Source organism: Empidonax traillii, unplaced genomic scaffold, assembly GCF_003031625.1.
Source record: "Empidonax traillii isolate 1590-97213 ecotype Southwest subspecies unplaced genomic scaffold, ASM303162v1 scaffold109:size1658292, whole genome shotgun sequence".
Classification (NCBI taxonomy): domain Eukaryota; kingdom Metazoa; phylum Chordata; class Aves; order Passeriformes; family Tyrannidae; genus Empidonax; species Empidonax traillii.
This window is the reverse complement of record NW_020955302.1, coordinates 1,435,537-1,454,437: the sequence shown is the minus strand read 5'-3', so window position 1 is coordinate 1,454,437 and position 18,901 is coordinate 1,435,537. Positions and strand designations below refer to the sequence as shown.

Below are 18,901 nucleotides of genomic sequence, written 5' to 3'. Positions count from 1 at the left end.
AGCTGTTACTGCTGAGAGAAACGTGCTGGTGTTTAGCTGGTTATTTCCTTTAATTTCCTTTATAAATCTTGGCTCATTTATCACAGTTACTTCCTTGTTTACAATACTTAAATGTCTGTTTCCCCGGTATTTGCACCTTGAATTCCGGCTAATTACTGTGTTTTCCTTTAGCAGCTTTTGTCCCAACTCTGCCGAGTTACTTCAGACAGCCTTAAACTTCCCTTAAAAGCCAAGCTCCCAGGTTGTTAATCATTCTCCTCTGCGGAGACTTATTATCGGATCTCCCTGAATTATTAACTTCCCTGGCTTGCATCTGCAGAATTCCTGCACGGATGTATCCTGTTTTCACATACACACGGAAGCTCGTGACGGTGGGCTGGCTGGGGAGGTGGGATGCTGGGCTGTAAATGACAGAGACTGCACGGTACGGGAGGTTCTGATCCCCCTAACCCCGCGGTCACCCGGGGACCCGCGGGCGGGGACGGGGCGCCTTTAAAGCGCGGTGGGGACCGCCCCCTTAGTCCCGCCTCTCGCCTCTCCCCATTGGCTCGCGCCTCTATTTCTCTTGGCCCCTTTGACCTCTGATTGGCCTCTCCGGAGCGCTGCCGGGGACCGTCTCTCAATTGTCGCGTCGGGTTCGGCCGACGAGCCCTGTCTTGGCGGTCGCGTCCCCGCTCGGTTCCTGCGCGCCGCGCTCGGGCCGCTCTTGAGCGACGGTGCCCGGCTGAGGGGAGCGGCAGGGCCGGGATGGCGGGGCTCGGGCCCCGGCGCTGAGGGCGGCAGCGGCGCCGGCCGGGTACGAGCGGGGCCGGGGCCGGCGGGAGGGGGGTAACGGGGAGGGACAGACACCGGGGCGCCTCATACGGGGGCCAGGGCCCTCCCGGGGCCTCCCCGCGCAGCCCCACGGCGGGAGCCCGGCTGAGGGTGCGGTGTTGCTGCGGCTGTTCCCCGGCTCTGCTGCCGGACGGGACGGGCAGCGTGTCCCGCCTGCCTGGAACGGAGTGGCCGCACGATGTTACTTTTCCTTGCTGCTGTGCTCCCACCTTCCAGGGGGAATCAAAACCGAAACAGCAAGAATTCTCGGGAGACGCGTTTCTGAAATCCGCCCCCCCCCCCCCCCCCCCCCCCCCCCCCCCGGGCCGGGGTTCTCTGCGCGAGGCTTTCGACTTATTGTTGGTACTTCTGCTTTTGGTGTTTTGCTTTGGTCGGTTTTTAGTGTTGCAATTCCTTTCGCTTTTAAGCTTAGCGCAGTACGAGATTTTAGAATGAAACTGGGAGAAAAAGAGGTGCTGGGCCACTGGGGGAAAATCCCTCTCCTATGAGTTCTGAGGATGAAATGCAAAATGCAGCTGTTGTGACAAAATGCAGCTGCCTGACCAAGAATAAGGGTTGAAGAGCTGTCTTCAAAAAGAAGGACCTCCCCCCCGTTATTTTTTTTAATCTTTTTATTTTTAATTTTTTTTTTAAAGCATTTCACGTTGTTGAAGCAACAGTTGTGTTTTAGCAGGTCAGTGCCATTTTTATTGCACTGAGCGTTGTAAGGGGCAATCGTCTGTATTTACAGGACTTTCTGATACTGTTTGCAGAGAAGACAAAGAGTTTCAATTTTTTATTGGAGCTGAAACTCTGGCGGCGTGTAATTCACCTTTTTGTGGGTGGGCTTTGGGAGCACAGGGAATTGCCACTGATGTAAGCTCTGAATTTCACTGATACTGTTATGGCACCATGAATCAAGGAGCAAAATCCATTAGTAAGATGACGTTTCCCTGAAGGTGCAGTGGATCCTTCCCCAGCGCTCTGTCACTGCAACCTGCGAGTCATGTGGGTGCTCTTGGTCTAAATGCAGCTTGTCCAGGGCTTGGACTGAGGAATCAGACCCAGCCAAGTCAGCCTGACTTTGACTGGAGTGTAGAAAATAATTTTATTTTGTTTTCTGGTGTATCGATCTGCCTGCTGGATGAAAAGGGGAGACCACAACTGCGGCACTGGTTTCTTTGCCCCCGTTGAAGGGCTGGGCTGGCTGGGGGAGGGACAGCCCTGTGGGGACAGGGTGTGGTGAGAGAGCTCTTGGATATGCTCAGCTGACTGGATTTATTTAGGACTAGACAGAGCAAGGACAGTGTGCTGTAAGGACCGGTGTGGCTGGGCATGATGAACCCTAGCTGGATCCTTACCATCCATTCCTGGTCCCGTTGCTGTGGGATTTTTCCTGGTGATATGGACTGGGAATGGGCCAGTTCTCCACACTTTTGCTGTAGGCCTTAGCTATTAGAAAAGCATGACCACTGTGCCATCTGGCTGATGACCTTGGCTGGCCTGCCTTATCATGTTGGATGTTCTATTGCTCTGCTTTGTGTACATCTGGGGAGGAAGAATACAAGTATCAGGCTGTAGTGAGCAGCCTGGCTGAGCGGTGAGCTTGATTCGTCTTTGCCCTTTGAAACCTCGTGACTGGACTTCTGTTACGTGTGGCCAACTCCTCTCCTTATCAGCAGGTTGCTGCTGTGGTGTGATAGTGGTGGCTTCTAGTGAAAATAATGGAGACTGTTCTGTTCATAATAAGTTGTTCTAACATAAACTTCTTGCAGCTTTATACTCTTTTCAGTGTGACAGCCAGATGGAATTCTTCGTCCCAAAAGAGATACTAGGAGGCTGTGATAGTTGACAGTTGATGATGTTATTCTGCCCATGGTCTGTGAGGTTCTTCTCTACCTCTTCACAGCTTTTTAAGAAGTTGGGTAGAAATTTTCCTATGTTGGCAAATGTGACTATACTTGCCCTTGCTGCTACTGAGATATAGTGGTGTTTCAGAGGAAGAGAATGGAGCAAAATTATGAAGAGAAAATCCTCCTTAACAGTGTTTATTCAGAGGACTGAGAAGCTGGAGGGAAGAGAGGACACTTGCAGAAATAAGTCTGGAATGTGAAGCTTGTTTGCTGGAACCTCTACTTGAACTAGGATTTTTTGGCCCAGGATTTGCCAAAGGCAAAACTGATCCTTCCAGGTCTGTGTGTTTATTTACAATGATGTCTCTTGTGCAGCAGAGCACACCACAGTCACGAAAGAAAATCCCAGCTCAGGGAGTCTCTGTCAACAAGGATGAATTGAAGGGAGGGCTTGTTGGCTGAGGGTGGTATGATCCCATTGCCTCTTAGGAAACCTGGGAAGAGTCTCAGCCCCTGAAGAGAAACAAGAGCCTGTGACTGACAGTCTTGAGCAATTTGTGGGGAAGGTGCTACTGAACTCCAGAAGCTCAGCAGATGACACGGGGCTTTGCTGATTCCTTCCAACTTGTGAGTCACCCAGAACCACTAAGGAAAAACACCCTCTGAGCCCTGTCACGGGAGCTGTCAGTTTTTACCAGGCAACCCAGGGCTGAAGTCAAAGAGAGAATTTTTTTTGAGATAAATCCTGGATTAGTTATAGCACAGACTGCTCAAGCGCTGTCCCTGGCAATGTGCATCTTTAAGATGTTGGCTGACAGAGATTTATCTTTTTTGAAACTGTGTTGTCTGTGATCGCTTGGGGATTGCCAGGAGAGGTGATTGGACCCTGTGTTTGTATTCAGCTGGTAGCTACTCAAGAACCTTCACAGTGAGGATTGCTGCTTTAGGGTGGGACAAGGAGAGATTTGCACCAGGTGGTACCTTAAATCAGGAGCAGGCTTAGTAAGGTAAATCAGGCAAAAACTCTAATATATACTCTATATATCTATATACTCTATATAGAGTATATATATCTATATATCTATATATATATATAGTATATATATATATATATATAGTATATATATCTATATACTCTAATATATCCTGATCCAAAGTGCTGTGTTCCATAGCCCACTTAAGCTTCCAAGGCAATTGTAGAACCAACAGAGGGATGAACTGCTGCTGGATTGGTTTCTGCCAATGCCACCAACAAAGCCATGAAGTCCATGGAGTTTTATGGATGGCAGAGTGTCCCTTGAACTTCTGGAGGGACAGTTAATGTCACAGCGGTGCAGGGCTCTGGGGGATGGACAGAGCATGGAAAAGTTGTGAATATTCTCTTGAGGAGGCCATATAAAAATGTTTTATCAGTGGAAATTCTGTTGTGTCATCTTTTTGAGGGGCAGGAGAGGTGGAAGGTAGGGCAGGTAAAAAAACGGAGTGCTGTGACATCAGAATCTTCTGATCCCGACCACAGTGCTCTGCTGCCTGAGGGTCTGAGCTTAGGAAACCCATTAGGTAGGGCTGCATCTGGGTCTGGGTTTGTAAACTGCTGGTGACAGTGCTGATCTGGGTCTGAGAAGGGCAGTGCAATTGAGACTGGTGGATGTAAAGAAGCTGAAAGACTTTATGCTAACAGGGTTTTAGGTGCTGTCTTTTCCCAGCCTCACTGCTCTGCTCAAAACCAGCGTAGTTCTGGTATCTTGCAGAGGGTTAGGAAAAAAATGCTGAATCTTGGCTTTTGCCAGTGTTGGATTTGAAAGATAAAGATTCTGTACAGTCCCTTTAGGTAGAAGCATGTGAGGATGCTCTCAGACTGCAGGGCTGGTAACAGCAACCAGTTTTTGGTAGAGATGTTTCTTTCTAATAGTTGAGTTCAAATAATAGACTGTAACTTCTTGATCTTGGGAGCTAGAACAATAATGAATGTCCTGGTAAAGCAGGGCTTCTGTCTCCATCTGATGATGCCATGTATTCCTTCTTGATTTTTTCTAGGAATCTGCCAAAGCTCAAAGAATCACAAAATTTAATCCAACCTATTATTACACCATTTTGAATGTGCTTGTTACTCTGATACAGGACAGTGGTTTTGTACTGTTCACCCTAATGGCTGTGTGCAGAGTAAGGGCAGGTGGCCTTTCTATTGTGTAATAGTCTTCCAGATGATGATAATTTGCTGTACCAAGCAGGAAGCAGTTGTGCAGGGGCCTAATGTCAAGGATGTGCTTTTTTAGCTCTGACTCACAACTGATTTAATGTTGCTTTTTGTCTCTGCTGTGGTTGTCTTGCCTGTGTTTGACCTGGACCAGAGGGAGGACAGGATGTTCCAGTCCACGGTGTCTGTGATGAGATTCTCCATGTCTGACAACATCACACATTCGACTTCCCCGGTGACAACACTGGATAATGTGACAACTCTGTCCCCGATGACAACGCAGGCGATCAACGACACGAACATCACTGTGCCTCACAAGTGCCTGCTGTTGCTCTATGAGGACATTGGGAAGTCCAGGTGAGTTGGAGGAAATGATAATACAGTCTGACCCTGGCCCAAGGGAAAGGGTTTTGTTTCTCAGATTTCAGTTGAGAAGGGGCTAGAGCTGGTACCTTCCCTTCTAGAGGCTGAAGAACAGGAAGAAAACCTGTTTTATTTACTTTTTGCAGAGTCCGCTATTGGGATCTTCTGCTCCTGGTTCCCAATGTGCTTTTCTTTATGTTTCTTCTCTGGAAGCTGCCCTCTGCCAGGGCCAAAATCCGGGTCACTTCCAGCCCGATCTTCACTACATTCTACATACTAGTGAGTACCATTCTGTGCCTTTGAATTGATGAGTGTTTTTTTTTTATTACCACTCATGAACAATATCACAAACTAGTGGGAAGATCCTAGACTAGCTCTTGCAGGGATAAAATCTGTTTTTCTTGAAGGTCTACTACAAGAAATAGACACAGACTTTTTATTTTTTTCACTGTTTGAATTCAGCTTTTAATAGTTTGTGGGACCATATCTGCGGGATTGGAGAGGATTTTGTTCTCCCATGGAGATTTAATTTTTTCTTTTCCTTTTTTCTTCCTTTGTTGCTTTATTGTCTTGGAATCCAGTGTCTTATGCTTATGTCATAAATGCAGCTGAGACCCTACCACTCTTAACTTCTTGTGCCACCCCCAGCCAACTTGCTGGTGGGGTGGGTTGAGAGGCGGACTTCTGTGTAATTGCTGCTCAGCAGTAACAGAAACATCCCTGTGTTACCAACACAATCTCCAGCACAGATCCAAAACACAGTCCCATACCAAATACTGGGAAGGAAATTCACTTTCTCCCAGCCAAAGCCAGCACACAGCCTTAGAGGAAAATGCTTTCATTTGGTTTGATCTTCTGGAGCATGTTTTTGGGAAATGAGGATGGAAGTGTGTTCTGTGAGGATTTCCTTTCAGTTGGCTGTTTGGTATGTTCTGAAGGAATGCTTTCCTGTGGAGTCAGTGATTAATGTGAAGTTAACAGATTAGGAAGAGTCTCTACCTGCTTAGAGAGGAAACAGAAAGGGTGTGTTCCTGTCCAATGAGCTGTTGCTGTCTAGAACACCATTATATTTAGGGATCCTTCTTTTTTGTCAGTGTCTTGTCACAGTGTTTTCTACTGCAGGAGGGACTGTTGTTATACTCTTCTTTCATGCCATTTCCATCCCCTCTTCCACTAAGGAGGAGATATCCAGCTGTAGGTGACTTACTGATCATTTCCATTCTCTAGCCACCTTAAATCAGCTTGGACTCTTGGGTCTCTGATAGAGTTAGCTATCTTTTACCTACATTGTTAGGATCAGCCTGTGACTCAGAGAATTTTATCTGGAAAAATATGATTTTTTGGAGGGTAAGTCTGCACAGCAGAGGGTAGATGTATCCAGCTGAGCTCTTAATTGCATTATATAGCTGTGACAGCACAGAGGTTGGTAAATGGGCCTTGCTGAGCTGTCATGCTTAAATGGTATATGAGGCGACTTGGGTATTTCTGTTGCACGGTGCAGCAGGGTAGGATTTTTTTAAGCTGTTGGCTGCAGGTGACCTTTTCCTCTGCATTCCTGAGTATTGTCAGTGTGGAGTGAGAAAACCGCAGGTTTTAGTTTGGTCACAGATCTGATGTGTGGTAGCTGGTGTTGAGTGGCTTCTGTTATCTGATGTGATTGGTTTAGTCAGACATACCAACCATTTGATCTTATAATTTGGAGAGATATATTTTCTGTCTTCTTTTGTTCTCCTTTCCTGCCCCAGTGGAATGAAGGGTGGGAAGACTGCTTGTAAAGACTGGATGAGACAGTTGAGGCAATTTGTTCCTTCCTAAATTCTAAGTCAGCACTCCTGTATCTAATGGGTCTGAGGAATCTTTTTCAGGAAATTAACTCTAGTTTCTCTTAGTAAACATTATCAGATTTGAAAGCTGACCTGGAAATGGTATTCCAGAAGGGTTTCTGGTCACTACGCTGTGTGTGCCTTTTGACATGAGCTCACTTTTGTTATCTTTTTTTGCAGGTATTTGTGGTGGCTTTAGTTGGTATCGCCCGTGCTGTTGTCTCCATGACTGTGAGTGCCTCTGATGCTGCCACAGTTGCTGACAAGGTAGGTGCAACACTGACTTTAGGGGCTCTGCTTTGTGCAGTTCTAATCACAGCAATCTACTATGGCTTCCCTCTTACGTGCATACAAGAAGAATGTTGTTTTTTTGCAGTATTCATAGCTATGTGTACTGTGGAATCCTGTTATAATAGCTGCACCTAAATCATCACATTATCCAGGGCTGTAAAACAATGGATTTCCTAAAATAGGTGCACAAATAGTGGCAGCCAGAGTTTCCTGTTGCAGGGGTGAAATGATTCTGCTTTGCAAGAGGTAAACATTCAGATACATTTAGTGGATAGGCAAGACCTGGCCTTTTGTTACTCTTGCATTATTCAAGTGACTCTTTGAAAATGTTTAATTTTTTTGTATTGAATGCAAATAAAACCAAATTCCCTTTTGAGACTGACACCTGAATGTCCTTACGGGCACTGAGCACAGGGTGAACCCTTAGCAAACAGGAAATAGCTTTGTATGTGCTGCTTGTAGTCATTTGACTTGCAGGAAAATAGTACTTGAAGCGTAAAGCTCTGCAGTTCTTGAGCTGTTAGGGAAAGAGGAGCCATCCACAGGGTACAGGTCCTCTGGCTTTATTCTCTGGGGTCAGTGTGATTCTCTTGCTTTTCCCGTTAATGTTACCTGCCAAAGCATTGTGATGTGCTGCTTGTGGTGAGTGGCTGGATGTTTGTAGCATTTTTATTCACCTCCACTGAACAGATGTAGGTCCAGGACTTGAATAATGAAGAAGAGGTGGGAAGGTGCCTTTCTTCAGCTCTGGTGCTGCTGATAAGTGCACCTTCCTGGGAAGTCACATAGCAAGACGGATACTCCGTCAGTTTTTCCTGTAAAAATTTGTTCTGTCCTGTCCATTGTGTATTCTCTCATATATATACACACACAGTGTATTTGCTGAGATTAGAAGTGTCTCATCAAATGCCTCTTAAGATATTATGTATCTTCAAGAGAGAGTACTGTTCAGCATTCAGAGGAAAAGGATTAACAAGCCAGAATCTGTGTTCCTGTTCTAGGATTGGCACTGATTTACTGCATGACTCCTTGGAAAGTTGCCTCACCTGCTGTTTTATTAGTCTTGTTTCGCCAAATAAAACATGAGACTGCAAATGACAAGGTAGAAAAGGGAGGGATAGGATTGAATATGCTTTAGATTTAAGAACTAGTAGCTTTTTAAGAGGAAGAATACAGAGTTTGTCCAGGCATATTTGCTACTTTAAGAACTTCAGTAACTTCTGAGGTCGTCATGGGTTTGTGCTCCTTGGGAGCACAGCAGAAAGGACACATCTGAGACAAGTGACAGATCTCAAGTGGGGCAAACTGTGGCCGCTTCCTCTCTCTATTGACATGTTCTTTGCTTGCTCCCACACAAGTGTTCTGTTTCACAGGTGTGAACAGGGCTTGCAACAAGCAGGTGATCAGTATCCCTATAAAGCATGAGGAGGGCTTGTGGAAGTGTGACCTGCTCCATTCAGAGGCTGCCATGCCCTGGAGTTTCGCTATATTAACTTCAAAATGGTTCCTGGCTCCATCTAATCATGTTTATCTGGTTTCTTGTCCCTCAGATCCTGTGGGAGATCACAAGGTTCTTCCTTCTGGCGATTGAGCTGAGTGTGGTGATTCTGGGCCTTGCCTTTGGTATGTGTCAGGAGGTTTTCAAGTGCTTTGGATGTTTTCTATGTCCTTTCTTTCCACAGAGGGCTGCATCTATAACCTCACGGAGATGCTGATTCTATAAAGCGAAGAAACTCTAGAATAAACACAAAGGACAGAGTGGGAAGTTTTAGTTAGAAGCAGCTGAGAGCCTGATTATATTTACAGATCTATGGCTTGTGTGATTGAAAGATTTATATGTGCTTTGTCTGTCCTTCATGCATATGGTGAGGGAGTGCAGAGTTTAGGTAAATAAGTCTCATGCCAAGATCAACAGTCTGATCTTTACTTCAGCCATCTAAGATGGTTCCTTTGGGGTCCCATCCATCCCCTCTATCCTCGGTTGGCTTCATTCAAATGCTTTAACTGTACCTGCAATCTGTAATTCTTCTTTCAGTTGTGCAACTAAAAATGCCTCTTCCTGTGGGTCAGAGGTAGAGGAAAGGGGTTGGAAGGTGGGTTACTGCCAGTGGGACACTGGAACAGTAACTTTTTCATCTTTTGAGGAAATTCTGGAGATTACCTGCTCCAGCATATTCCAGTACAGATTTCTCTATCCGAGACTCCCATCAACTCTTTTTCCTGAGAAGAAGCTTTACAATATCTCAGTGTATATGATACTGGAGTAATTCCTGATTTTTTTTTCTAACCCCAGCAAAAGGACTTAGTCCTTTTCTCTATATTAGTGTGGACAGGAGGAAAGCAAGTTAAAATATCTTGTTTTATAAGTATTATTTAGTCTGTATAAGGCTCCAAACAGGGTTAAGTGAACTTTAACCTTCCCTCGAAGGCCTCTGCAAATACAAGTGTTTTCCTGTATTGGTTCTGAAAAACTGATTTTAATCAGTGCTGGGGTTACATCCTGAGTCACTTCTGTACTCCTTAATTACAGGTCACCTGGAGAGCAAGTCAAGTGTGAAACATGTACTGGCAATCACTACTGTGCTGTCTCTGGCATATTCTGTCACCCAGGTGAGTATGCTGGAGCAGAAGGATTAGTCTTTGCAAAAGAGGGGACTTTGCTTGAAGAGTAAGAGGTTAAGTGTGTGACTCCTGTCTGGAAGTGGCAGCTTTGCTCTCTGGATGAGGTTTTGGAGGAAGATGGAATGCTTGTGGCAATATATAAGCAGATGGTATCTGCTTGTCCTCTTTACTGCATGGATAGCTCAGCCAAGGTGAAGAAATAAGGTGAGGTTTACGTGGATTGCCTTGTTTAGTGAACCTTGGAACAGGAGTGAGGTGTTCCACATCTGAGCCACAAGTTCTGAATCTGCCCTCAAGGGCCATGAAAACTACATGGAGGAATCTGAGGTGTGCTTGCCAGGTAAGGGCATTGCAGTAGCCTCTTGTCTGCTGACTCTCTGAGAGCTGAGAGCTCTTGCTTCTCTTCAAACTAGCAGCTGGCTTGCTAGCTCAGTTTATTAGCCAAGTCTTCATGTCTCTGAACAATGCAATCTGTGTCTGGGTGTATTCTTTTCCCTTTGTCAGTGGTCAGCCCTGTGTCTCTGTGCTCAGGGCAGCACCAGAATAACACACAGATCTTTGTTCTGTGACAAGGCTCTGGCCTGCATAGGCAGTGAACTGATCATTACCACATGATAAAGCTGGAGGAGCCTCATTAAATATCAAGTGTTTGAGCTATATCTGGGTTCAGTAGTGCTTACAAGTATTTTTCACTTTCTGAGTGGTAGCTTTTGTTCATGCCATTTTCAAAAATTCAGGTGAGTGAGACAGTGTCCTTTCCCAAGTTGTCTATATTCTGGATGATTCAACAGAAAGGTCTACTCCAGAGACAGAAATAGAGCTCTCAGTCTATTTCAAAACAGAAAACTGCTTGCAACCCCTGTCCACTCAGTCTCTCTTCTGGAATGTCATTGATACCAGTTTCCTTCAGATGCAGATTCCTGGCATTTTTTCCCCCTAACTTCTTGTCTTCAGTTTCTTCCTCTTCTGTGTGAGCTTAACTTGGTCTAAGCTGGGCAGTGGTTGGCTCTTAAGGGCAGGCCAGCTGTTGTCTGAACTTCTTTAAACACAGCGTCCCTTGTGCAGATGTGCATTTCAGTGAAGATACTGTAACAGAATCATTTGGTGCCACTTCTGTCCTAGGGCACCCTGGAAATCCTGTACCCTGATGCCCACCTCTCAGCAGAGGACTTCAACATCTATGGCCATGGAGGGAGACACTTTTGGCTTGCCAGCTCCTGTTTCTTCTTTCTGGTACTGGGAATGTGTTATGCACTGTGACAGCTGCTTTGTATTTCCTAAATGGAGCAAGGAGGGTGATTTGTGTACAGTAATGCCCTACTCTCCCTCCTGCCTCATACAGCGCAGCATTGATGCTTCTCATGTGACAGGAAAGCTGAGGCAATAAAGGTGCAGTGATAGTGGTATAAGCTGGGGCAGCTAAATTACAGCTTAGATGTTCTTCCCTCCCTTGTTTCAGCAGTTTCGTGCTGATGGGGGTGAGTTGTGGGGCCTTCACATGTGCATGGGGTTAAATATCAGGGGGTTTGTGCCTCTGCCCTGAGACACCTAGGGAGTACATGATACCATACACCATCCCTGCAAAGATTGCTGAGTTCAGGTGCCAGACAGCCTTGGAACTGTTAGTTCTTTGTCTCAACAGGTCTATTCCTTGGTGGTGATTCTTCCAAAAACTCCCCTGAAGGACCGGATTTCTTTGCCCTGTAAGTAACTGTAGTGTTTTCCATAGTATATAGATGGAGACAGCGCCAGGATAAAAGATAGGTGGGAGTAAGAGGTTCCTGTTATGTGTTTGTGCTGCAGATGCATTCCATTGTCTCAGGGTATAGATAACGTAGCAAAGGACTGATAATTTATCTCTGTAAAAAATAGTATGTTGTGCCTTTTGGAGAGCAGAGTAAGAGCAATTACACTGCTACTTCAGTAGCTAAACAATTACATTAAGAAAACAAGACCTACTGCTCAGTTAATGATACAGGTGTAATGTAAATATATAATCTTCTGAGAGACCTAAGAAAGGACTTCTTAATAACAGCTTCCTTTGAAATGCGTGTATGATGTAAAATGTGCATGCTGGTCATCCCCTGGGAAGGAGAGCCTAAATGGGAGCTACTCAATCTTTATCTGGGCTTTTTTTTTTTATTATTATGATGCTTCTTTTTTTTTTTTTCTTTTGTTGTTGCAGAATATCTGCATTTCTTGAATAGAGCTGTTAGTAAGGTGTTTGCATTGAGCTCTTCTCTTTCTAACTAGTCTTATGTGGATATACCCTAAGGGAGGGGATATGATTGTCACATGTCACAGGCACGGGTCCTGGGCCTGATCTACTTACTGTCCACCATGCCCTGCTGTTCCTGTTGGGATCTCCTGAGCAATTTTATTAGTGTTGTCTGTTGGAAGGCCACAGTTTCTGGTTCAGTGGGGGGGTTTGTTTATTTTTCTTGCATTCAATTATGTGACTGACACTGGTTCCAGATGCTTGCCAAGTAAATCTTTGCACGTGTTGCCATAACCGTATGTTGTCAAAACCCATCTTATGGGTGTATACATGTGCAGGAGGATGTGGTTTAGTGCATTATACCACCATCAATCCTGCCAGCACAGGACAGGGAAATACAGTCTTAATTCTTCACGAGTTCTTAAAGAGACAAGGTGGTGAGATGCTTGTGTTGGGTTTGGCATCTCCATCAAACAGATTTGCACTGGTCTTGGTGTTGGAGGTTGAGCTTCATCTGTGTCCATGTCTTTTCCACAGCCCGGAAGAGTTTTTATGTTTATGCTGCCATCCTGGCACTGCTGAACCTGGTGCAGGGCCTGGGCAGTGCCCTTCTCTGTGTGGATATCATAGAAGGACTGTGGTATGTATGCTAGGGGAGGAGGTCTGCAGCCCTGTATCTTGTGTTGCTTTTGAGTGTCCTTCAACACTGCCTCTCCCAAGAAAACAAACCTGTGCTGTGTTCCTAAGAAGGAGTAAACCTGTTGGTTCTGTTTTGTGCCAAAACACCTTAAGTGATCAGGAAACTCACAGTGGCGAGGTTGTGGAGCTGCATGTGCTGCAGTGGTCTTGAGGTGGTGAGTGAGAGTAATAGCTTATACCCATTGATGTCTGGCCATCGGCTCACATTTAATGGGTAATAAGGGAGGAAATAGTCTGTTTGCTAGAAATACAGACACACCCTTATTCATACCTGGGGTCTTGTTCTGCAGGGATCAGTATCAAGTCTGCAAGTCAAAACTGGGAGCACTGAGACTGTTCTCGGTCAGACCTTGGTTTTTGTCATGCTTCCCTCAGAGTGTTGAGGAGTAGTGACAGATTTTGATGACGTCTGGTACTTTGCATCAGTTTAAATTTGTTTAGCACAAGACCTTTCTTGTCCTCTGGACACTTGGAGGGAAATGGGATCATTCTAGGGGGATGTGGCTGGTGGTATTATGCTTGAATGCTAAATCCCTTCGTGTTCCCTTTTGCTGTTGACAGCTGTGTTGATGCTACCACGTTCCTTTACTTCAGCTTTTTTGCACCTCTCATCTATGTGGCATTCCTGAAAGGCTTTTTCGGGTAAGTAGCCAGGAACAGGAGCTTAGAGGGTATATACGGTCATTTAATTGTTTTGCACACAAGTTTTCTCCATCTGCACAATAAAGACAGCATCTGGAATGCCAGTTAGAGAAGCAGTTTTAGTTTCTGCCCTTGGAGATTTCTGAGGATCACTTCCTCAGCCTTGGCATCCCCTGTAGTATTAAGTTTTTCTGCTGAAGTTGGGAGCTCAATGGTTAGTGATGGATTAAGTCCTGGAAGGTTGAATGGTCTTCCAGTTGGGTTTTTGGATAGCTCTGTAGAACGGATCTGGGGGTTCGGTGACTCTTTGGCTGCAGGGTCTCTGTGATGGGCCCGAGAATCACCAGTGAAAAGCCCTGCGAAGGGCGATTCCTGGGCCGGGGTTGCCTCCTTGTGGCCACTCATGGGAAATGCACCTTGGTGGGAAAACAGGAGTGGTTTAGCGCAGGCTTTTGTTGTCCATAAACACGAAACAGCAGGCTTTAAAAATAACTAAGAGCGTAAAGTACTTTTAAAATCTAAAAGTGTATCTCGACGTCCTTTTGAAATTAGAAGGGAACACTGTTAGAGGAGTTAGAGGTGGAAACTGCTGATCCACAAGTGTTTGTATTTTCGTTTTCCTGATGTGCACAGATGGAACTTGAGGGAGACTCTTGTTCTAACTCCTTTGGTGTCAAGTCCTTTTTTGTCAAGTCCAGTAGTGTTTGGATGCTGTTGCCCTCAGTAATTCAAAACTCCCAAAGATGAGGACAGTTTTCCCACAGTAGTCAGGATTCTGCCATTTTTACTTCTCTTAGGTCTTCATCCAAAGTTTTGTTTAGCAGTACTCTATGGCAGTTACTTTGCCATAAATTTCTAGACTGAAAGCTCATGTGCAGAGTGTTTAGGGTCTGAATGCACAGTTTCTTAATGCTGCTGAGTTTCAGTTAAGGATAGGTGTCTGTGATACCACATTGCTTAAACATGCATTTTAAACCTTTAACCACTCCAGGTCTGAACCGAAGATCCTGTTCTCCTACAAATGTCAGGTGGATGAACCTGAGGATGTGGATGTGCACCTACCCCACCCTTATGCTGTTGCCAAGAAGGAAGGAATGGATTCTGGGTTCTACTCGAGCACTCAGATTGACACCACAGCCTACCTGGATGACGTGGCCTCCATGCCCTACCACGTGGGCAGCATCAACAGCATAGACAGTGACCGCTGGAAAGCCATCAATGCCTGAGGCAGGGCACCTGCTTCATATGATTGTCTCATTCCTTTCCTTCCAAACTCCCTGATACTACAGGATGTCCAATGGAAATCTGTCCTTGGCTATCTGCCATGGCTTTCCTCTTTTCCTTAGGATTTCCAAAACCTATTGTGGAACTAAGTTGGCAGCCCAAACCCTTTTGAAAAGAAAATTTTCTCTTGCTACCTGAGAACAGTTTTGTTCATAATCCTATAAACACTGAACTTCCCTGATCCTCTGTGTTCCAGATGTGAATACAATCCAGAAGACAGCCCTGGCTGGCACCTCTTCCTTTTCAGTGACTGAAAGCACTTGTCTGCCAATAAGGGGAATGTTGTTTAGGGATGAGGGTGTTGATTTGACTGCTGTATTGTACATATATAGAAAAAGTTTGGTGGTTGAAACCAAAGATGGTCTTCCTGGGCTTTTTCAAGCAGCACGGGTGCCTGTGTCCTGCCGTAATGCAACAGCACAGGTGGTGATAGCAGTGTCTGAAGAGGGAAGCTGGTCACTGGGGCTCATCCCTGGTTGCAGCTAACACTGGTGAAAATCGTGAATTGGAATTGCTAGTGGTTAAAAGGGGTGTTCTGAGTGTGTGGGAAAAAAGAGAGGTATTAAGAGGAATGTGCCTGGGAAGCATTTGGGGCAGGCTGGTAGCTCACAGCATGGATGTGAAGTGACTGAACAGTAGGGAGACAGAAGGACAGACAGTGCTGCTGTCTAGCTGAGCTGAAGGAGCTGTGAAACAGTCTGTGGAGGCTGTAGTGCTGTGCATTTGAGCTCACAGGAAAATCTAAGCAACAACACTGAGTCAGAGCTGAGTGTCAAGAATAAAACCTGTGAAGTAAGTGCATTTTCCATTTGTGCCCTGCTTCATGGCTCTGGTTAGGGCTTGGAGAGTGCTGGAAGGAGGAAGCTGACTCTGCAGATGAAGGCTCCAGAGATGTTCAGGTGCTTGAGGCAGAGCAGAAGCCCATGATGAGTCCAAGCTGTCAGTATTTAGTGACTAGAAGCTCTCAAACCCCTTAGGTGTGCTAGAATTGAGCTGGCTGGTGTGCTATGGTAGGAGACAAGTGGGAGATAGATGTGTTTCTCTGGGAGTGACCTCTGATGTTGCAGTTGAGATCCCCAGATTCTTGTTGGTCTGAGAAAGTTTTATGGCTCAATATGTTGAAAATACTTATCTGCATGTGGAGAGCGGTTAATTTAAAGACTATTTTGAACTTCTTATTAACCTCTTCCATGCTGGAAAAGGGACTATCATCTGAGCTGTCTGACATGCAGTTTCAAGACATGGTGTGTTCCAGTCTAGGGACTGTTCATCTGAAAGCTTCATCAGTCTGGTTTCTGGGACATGCTGTGCTCTCCAAGGATGAAGATGTGTATTCCTCTAGCTTTGGGGGTGCTTTCCTACTTGAGTCCTCTAGGTAGGTGATCTGCTATAAGCAATAGCAACTTTCCTCTAGAGGTGGTAGAAAGAGGGAATTTGAAATGTCGGGGACTGTGTGAATCTCATGCCCCAACTTACTGCTGTTCCTGAAGAATACTGAAGTAAGAGCTGCTGGGAAATTGTCATGCAGGTCTTAGTTTGAATCGTGAGCAGGTAGAGGAAAGCATTTGCTACCAGGTGTTCCCACCGTAGGGAAAGAAAACATGGGTAAGAACAAGAAGCTCATATTGGTTGCTAAAACTATGCAGGCTCTTTGCTTATTTTGTTAATGAGCAATGCAGCCTCTCTGTCTGCCTGTGGACTTTGCCCTGCAGGCCTCTAAGTAGCACTAGCACCTTGAAAACAAACAATGCTTCCCTCCCAGCCCCCTTTTTTTGCTTTATTTTACTTTTGAGGGAAAAAAAGCTTCCATTTGTCTGTGTGTGAGAGTGGAGTTGTCTCCTGTAGGTCACAGCGTTTCACGTTTCTCTTCCATGCAATGACTGTGTAAGGGCTGGACAAACAACTGGCCAAGTCCAGCCTTGCCATGTTAGAGAAGTGTTCCAAGCTCCTCTGTCACTGCTGTCAGTCGGCCTGAGCCACGCTGTACTGCTTGCTCTGAAAAGGGATGGATGATGTGGTGCCTGAATTGTCCTGCTGCTGCTCCTACTGCTGCTTTACAACACTGATCCCAAGCTGCTGTTCGTTAGAAATGGAAGGGAAACCTGTGAAGCTTCCCTGGAGTTTGTGGGCCTTGGACAGAGCTAAGAGACGCGAAGGTCCCACAGCAGTTGGGAAGCAAAGGAGCAATGGCTTTTTCATCCCAAGGAATTTTTGCTGACTTTCAGCGTCTTGTCTGAGAGGACTTATCTGTCCTCCTTGGTGATGTGAAGAGCAGGTTATGAATTTGTCTTTTTACCAGCTGAATTCAGTGCTGAAGGATCACCTGTGCTGGTGGTGTACACATCCATCCTGTCTTTTGCTGGCAGGACTTCAGTATTTCTGGAGTGTCCCATGTTCTGCTGCTGAGGAGTTTCTGCACTAGGTCATGGACTGACCTTCCCCCTGTTGTATATTTATGTATATATAATGCTTTGGGCCATTTTCAAAGTTCTTGAGCAGAAGTGTGTTGTGTGTGTGGGGGTGGTAAAAAGAGAGAAAATATAGAATAAATGTATATTTTTGTTTGTAAAATAAAATTAAGTTTGGCATAATTGGTCATACTTCATTTCTGAAATGAGACATACTATGGAGGAAAAATAAGTTGCGGATTTAAAAAAAAAGCCTGAACAAATATTGCAGATAATATTGAATAACATGATGTCCTTTTGTCAGAGATGGATTTTTCCTTCTTGGAAGGCTATTACTAGGCCAGTTGATGACTGTGCAGAGGGTGGTCTCCAGATTTAAGTAACTGTCAGTGAAACCTTTGACTTCTCAGTAGTAGATCTTGCTGTTCCTGGGCATGTCTAACACTGGGGCCTTTGCTATCGGATATTTTTCTATTGCTTGGGTAAAGGCTTATGTGGAAGTTGGAAATGACTCTTGCTTATTTCTTATTCTGGGCTTTGAAATAAACCCTGTGTGTCAGGACATTTTCTGGCTGCTGGGAGAATGTGATTCTGTGGTTTCATGACAGCTGAGTAACAGCTCGGTGTGCTGGCAGGGGTCAGTACCCCTCAGGTTCTCTTTGATGGCCAGGTGATCTTCATCTCTGCCTTGGGAGTGGGTCATGCCCTTGTGCAATAAGACCTTTTGGAGCTCCTTCCAGGCTCCTTGGAGAAAGCTATGGGAGAGTTGCCTCAGGAGGTGCTACTGCTGGAGTTAACTTGGATGGGATCCTCTGCTCCTGTGCAGGTGGAAAGGTGTTTGTTACAGTACAGCTCCTCCACCATTATCACAGCTGCTTCCACATCAGTGTCCCACAGCTCACGGGCCCTGCTGGGCATCCTTGGGCTCTTGGAGATTGCAGGAAAGCACGGCTGCAGGTGTGATGTGCAGTTTTGTTTGCCTTTGCCTACTGTCCCTCCTGGATCTTCGCAGATGATGCCTGCCACCTGGCTGGAGTTACACCTGGAAAGGGCCTAAGGAAGGGTGACAGGATGACAAGTCATGGAAAGACTTTGGGAGGAGTAATTACATGGTTAAAAACTCACCAGCTTGGAAGAGCAGTGGTGCAGGTCTGTGAAACCCTGGGAGGACAGAGGAGGTGAATAAGGAATGACTGCTTTTCCAGTACAAAAGCTGTGTGCCATCAAGTGGAGTGAGCAGGTGGCAGACAAGAAATGAACAGGAGGCAGGTGAGTGTGTTCTGGGAGGGAGCTTTGGCCAGACCCTTTGCTCTTGACTGGCTGTGTGTGGCGTTTCTGTGGTGCAAACAGTTGACACGATGCCCTTGAATCGAGAACTCAAGCAATGGGCTGAGTCCCCAGCACAAGGTGCTGCACAAATAACAAAAATTGCTTCCAGGAACATGTTCTAGAAGAAGCCTGGATATCTTGGGAGGGGGCAGAGAGTCCCAACTACTCCCTTAACACTGGCCGGAGTCCTGTGCTGAGGCAAAGCTGTGGTTGCCTCATCAACTGCAGTGAAGAACAAACAGTTAAAACTGCTGCCATGCACTACTGGTGAGTAGATAAGCAGTGTACTGAGTAGATAAGTAGTGTGTTGATACCAAGGCTTTGTTGACTGGTCTGTATTTCTGGGAATGCAGAAAGTT

The 18,901-nt window shown here is 45.6% G+C and overlaps 1 protein-coding gene across 1 annotated transcript; it reads left to right on the top strand.

Moving 5' to 3' along the window:
- Nucleotides 1-757: 757 nt before the first annotated feature.
- On the top strand, nt 758-17,777 carry TPRA1 (transmembrane protein adipocyte associated 1). Its single transcript, XM_027882676.1, has 11 exons — nt 758-796; nt 5,018-5,220; nt 5,373-5,505; nt 7,230-7,316; nt 8,891-8,963; nt 9,871-9,950; nt 11,085-11,195; nt 11,605-11,665; nt 12,718-12,820; nt 13,441-13,521; nt 14,513-17,777. The coding sequence occupies exons 2-11, from the start codon at nt 5,030-5,032 to the stop codon at nt 14,745-14,747; spliced, it is 1,155 nt and encodes a 384-aa protein (XP_027738477.1). The 5' UTR covers nt 758-796; nt 5,018-5,029; the 3' UTR covers nt 14,748-17,777.
- Nucleotides 17,778-18,901: the final 1,124 nt, after the last annotated feature.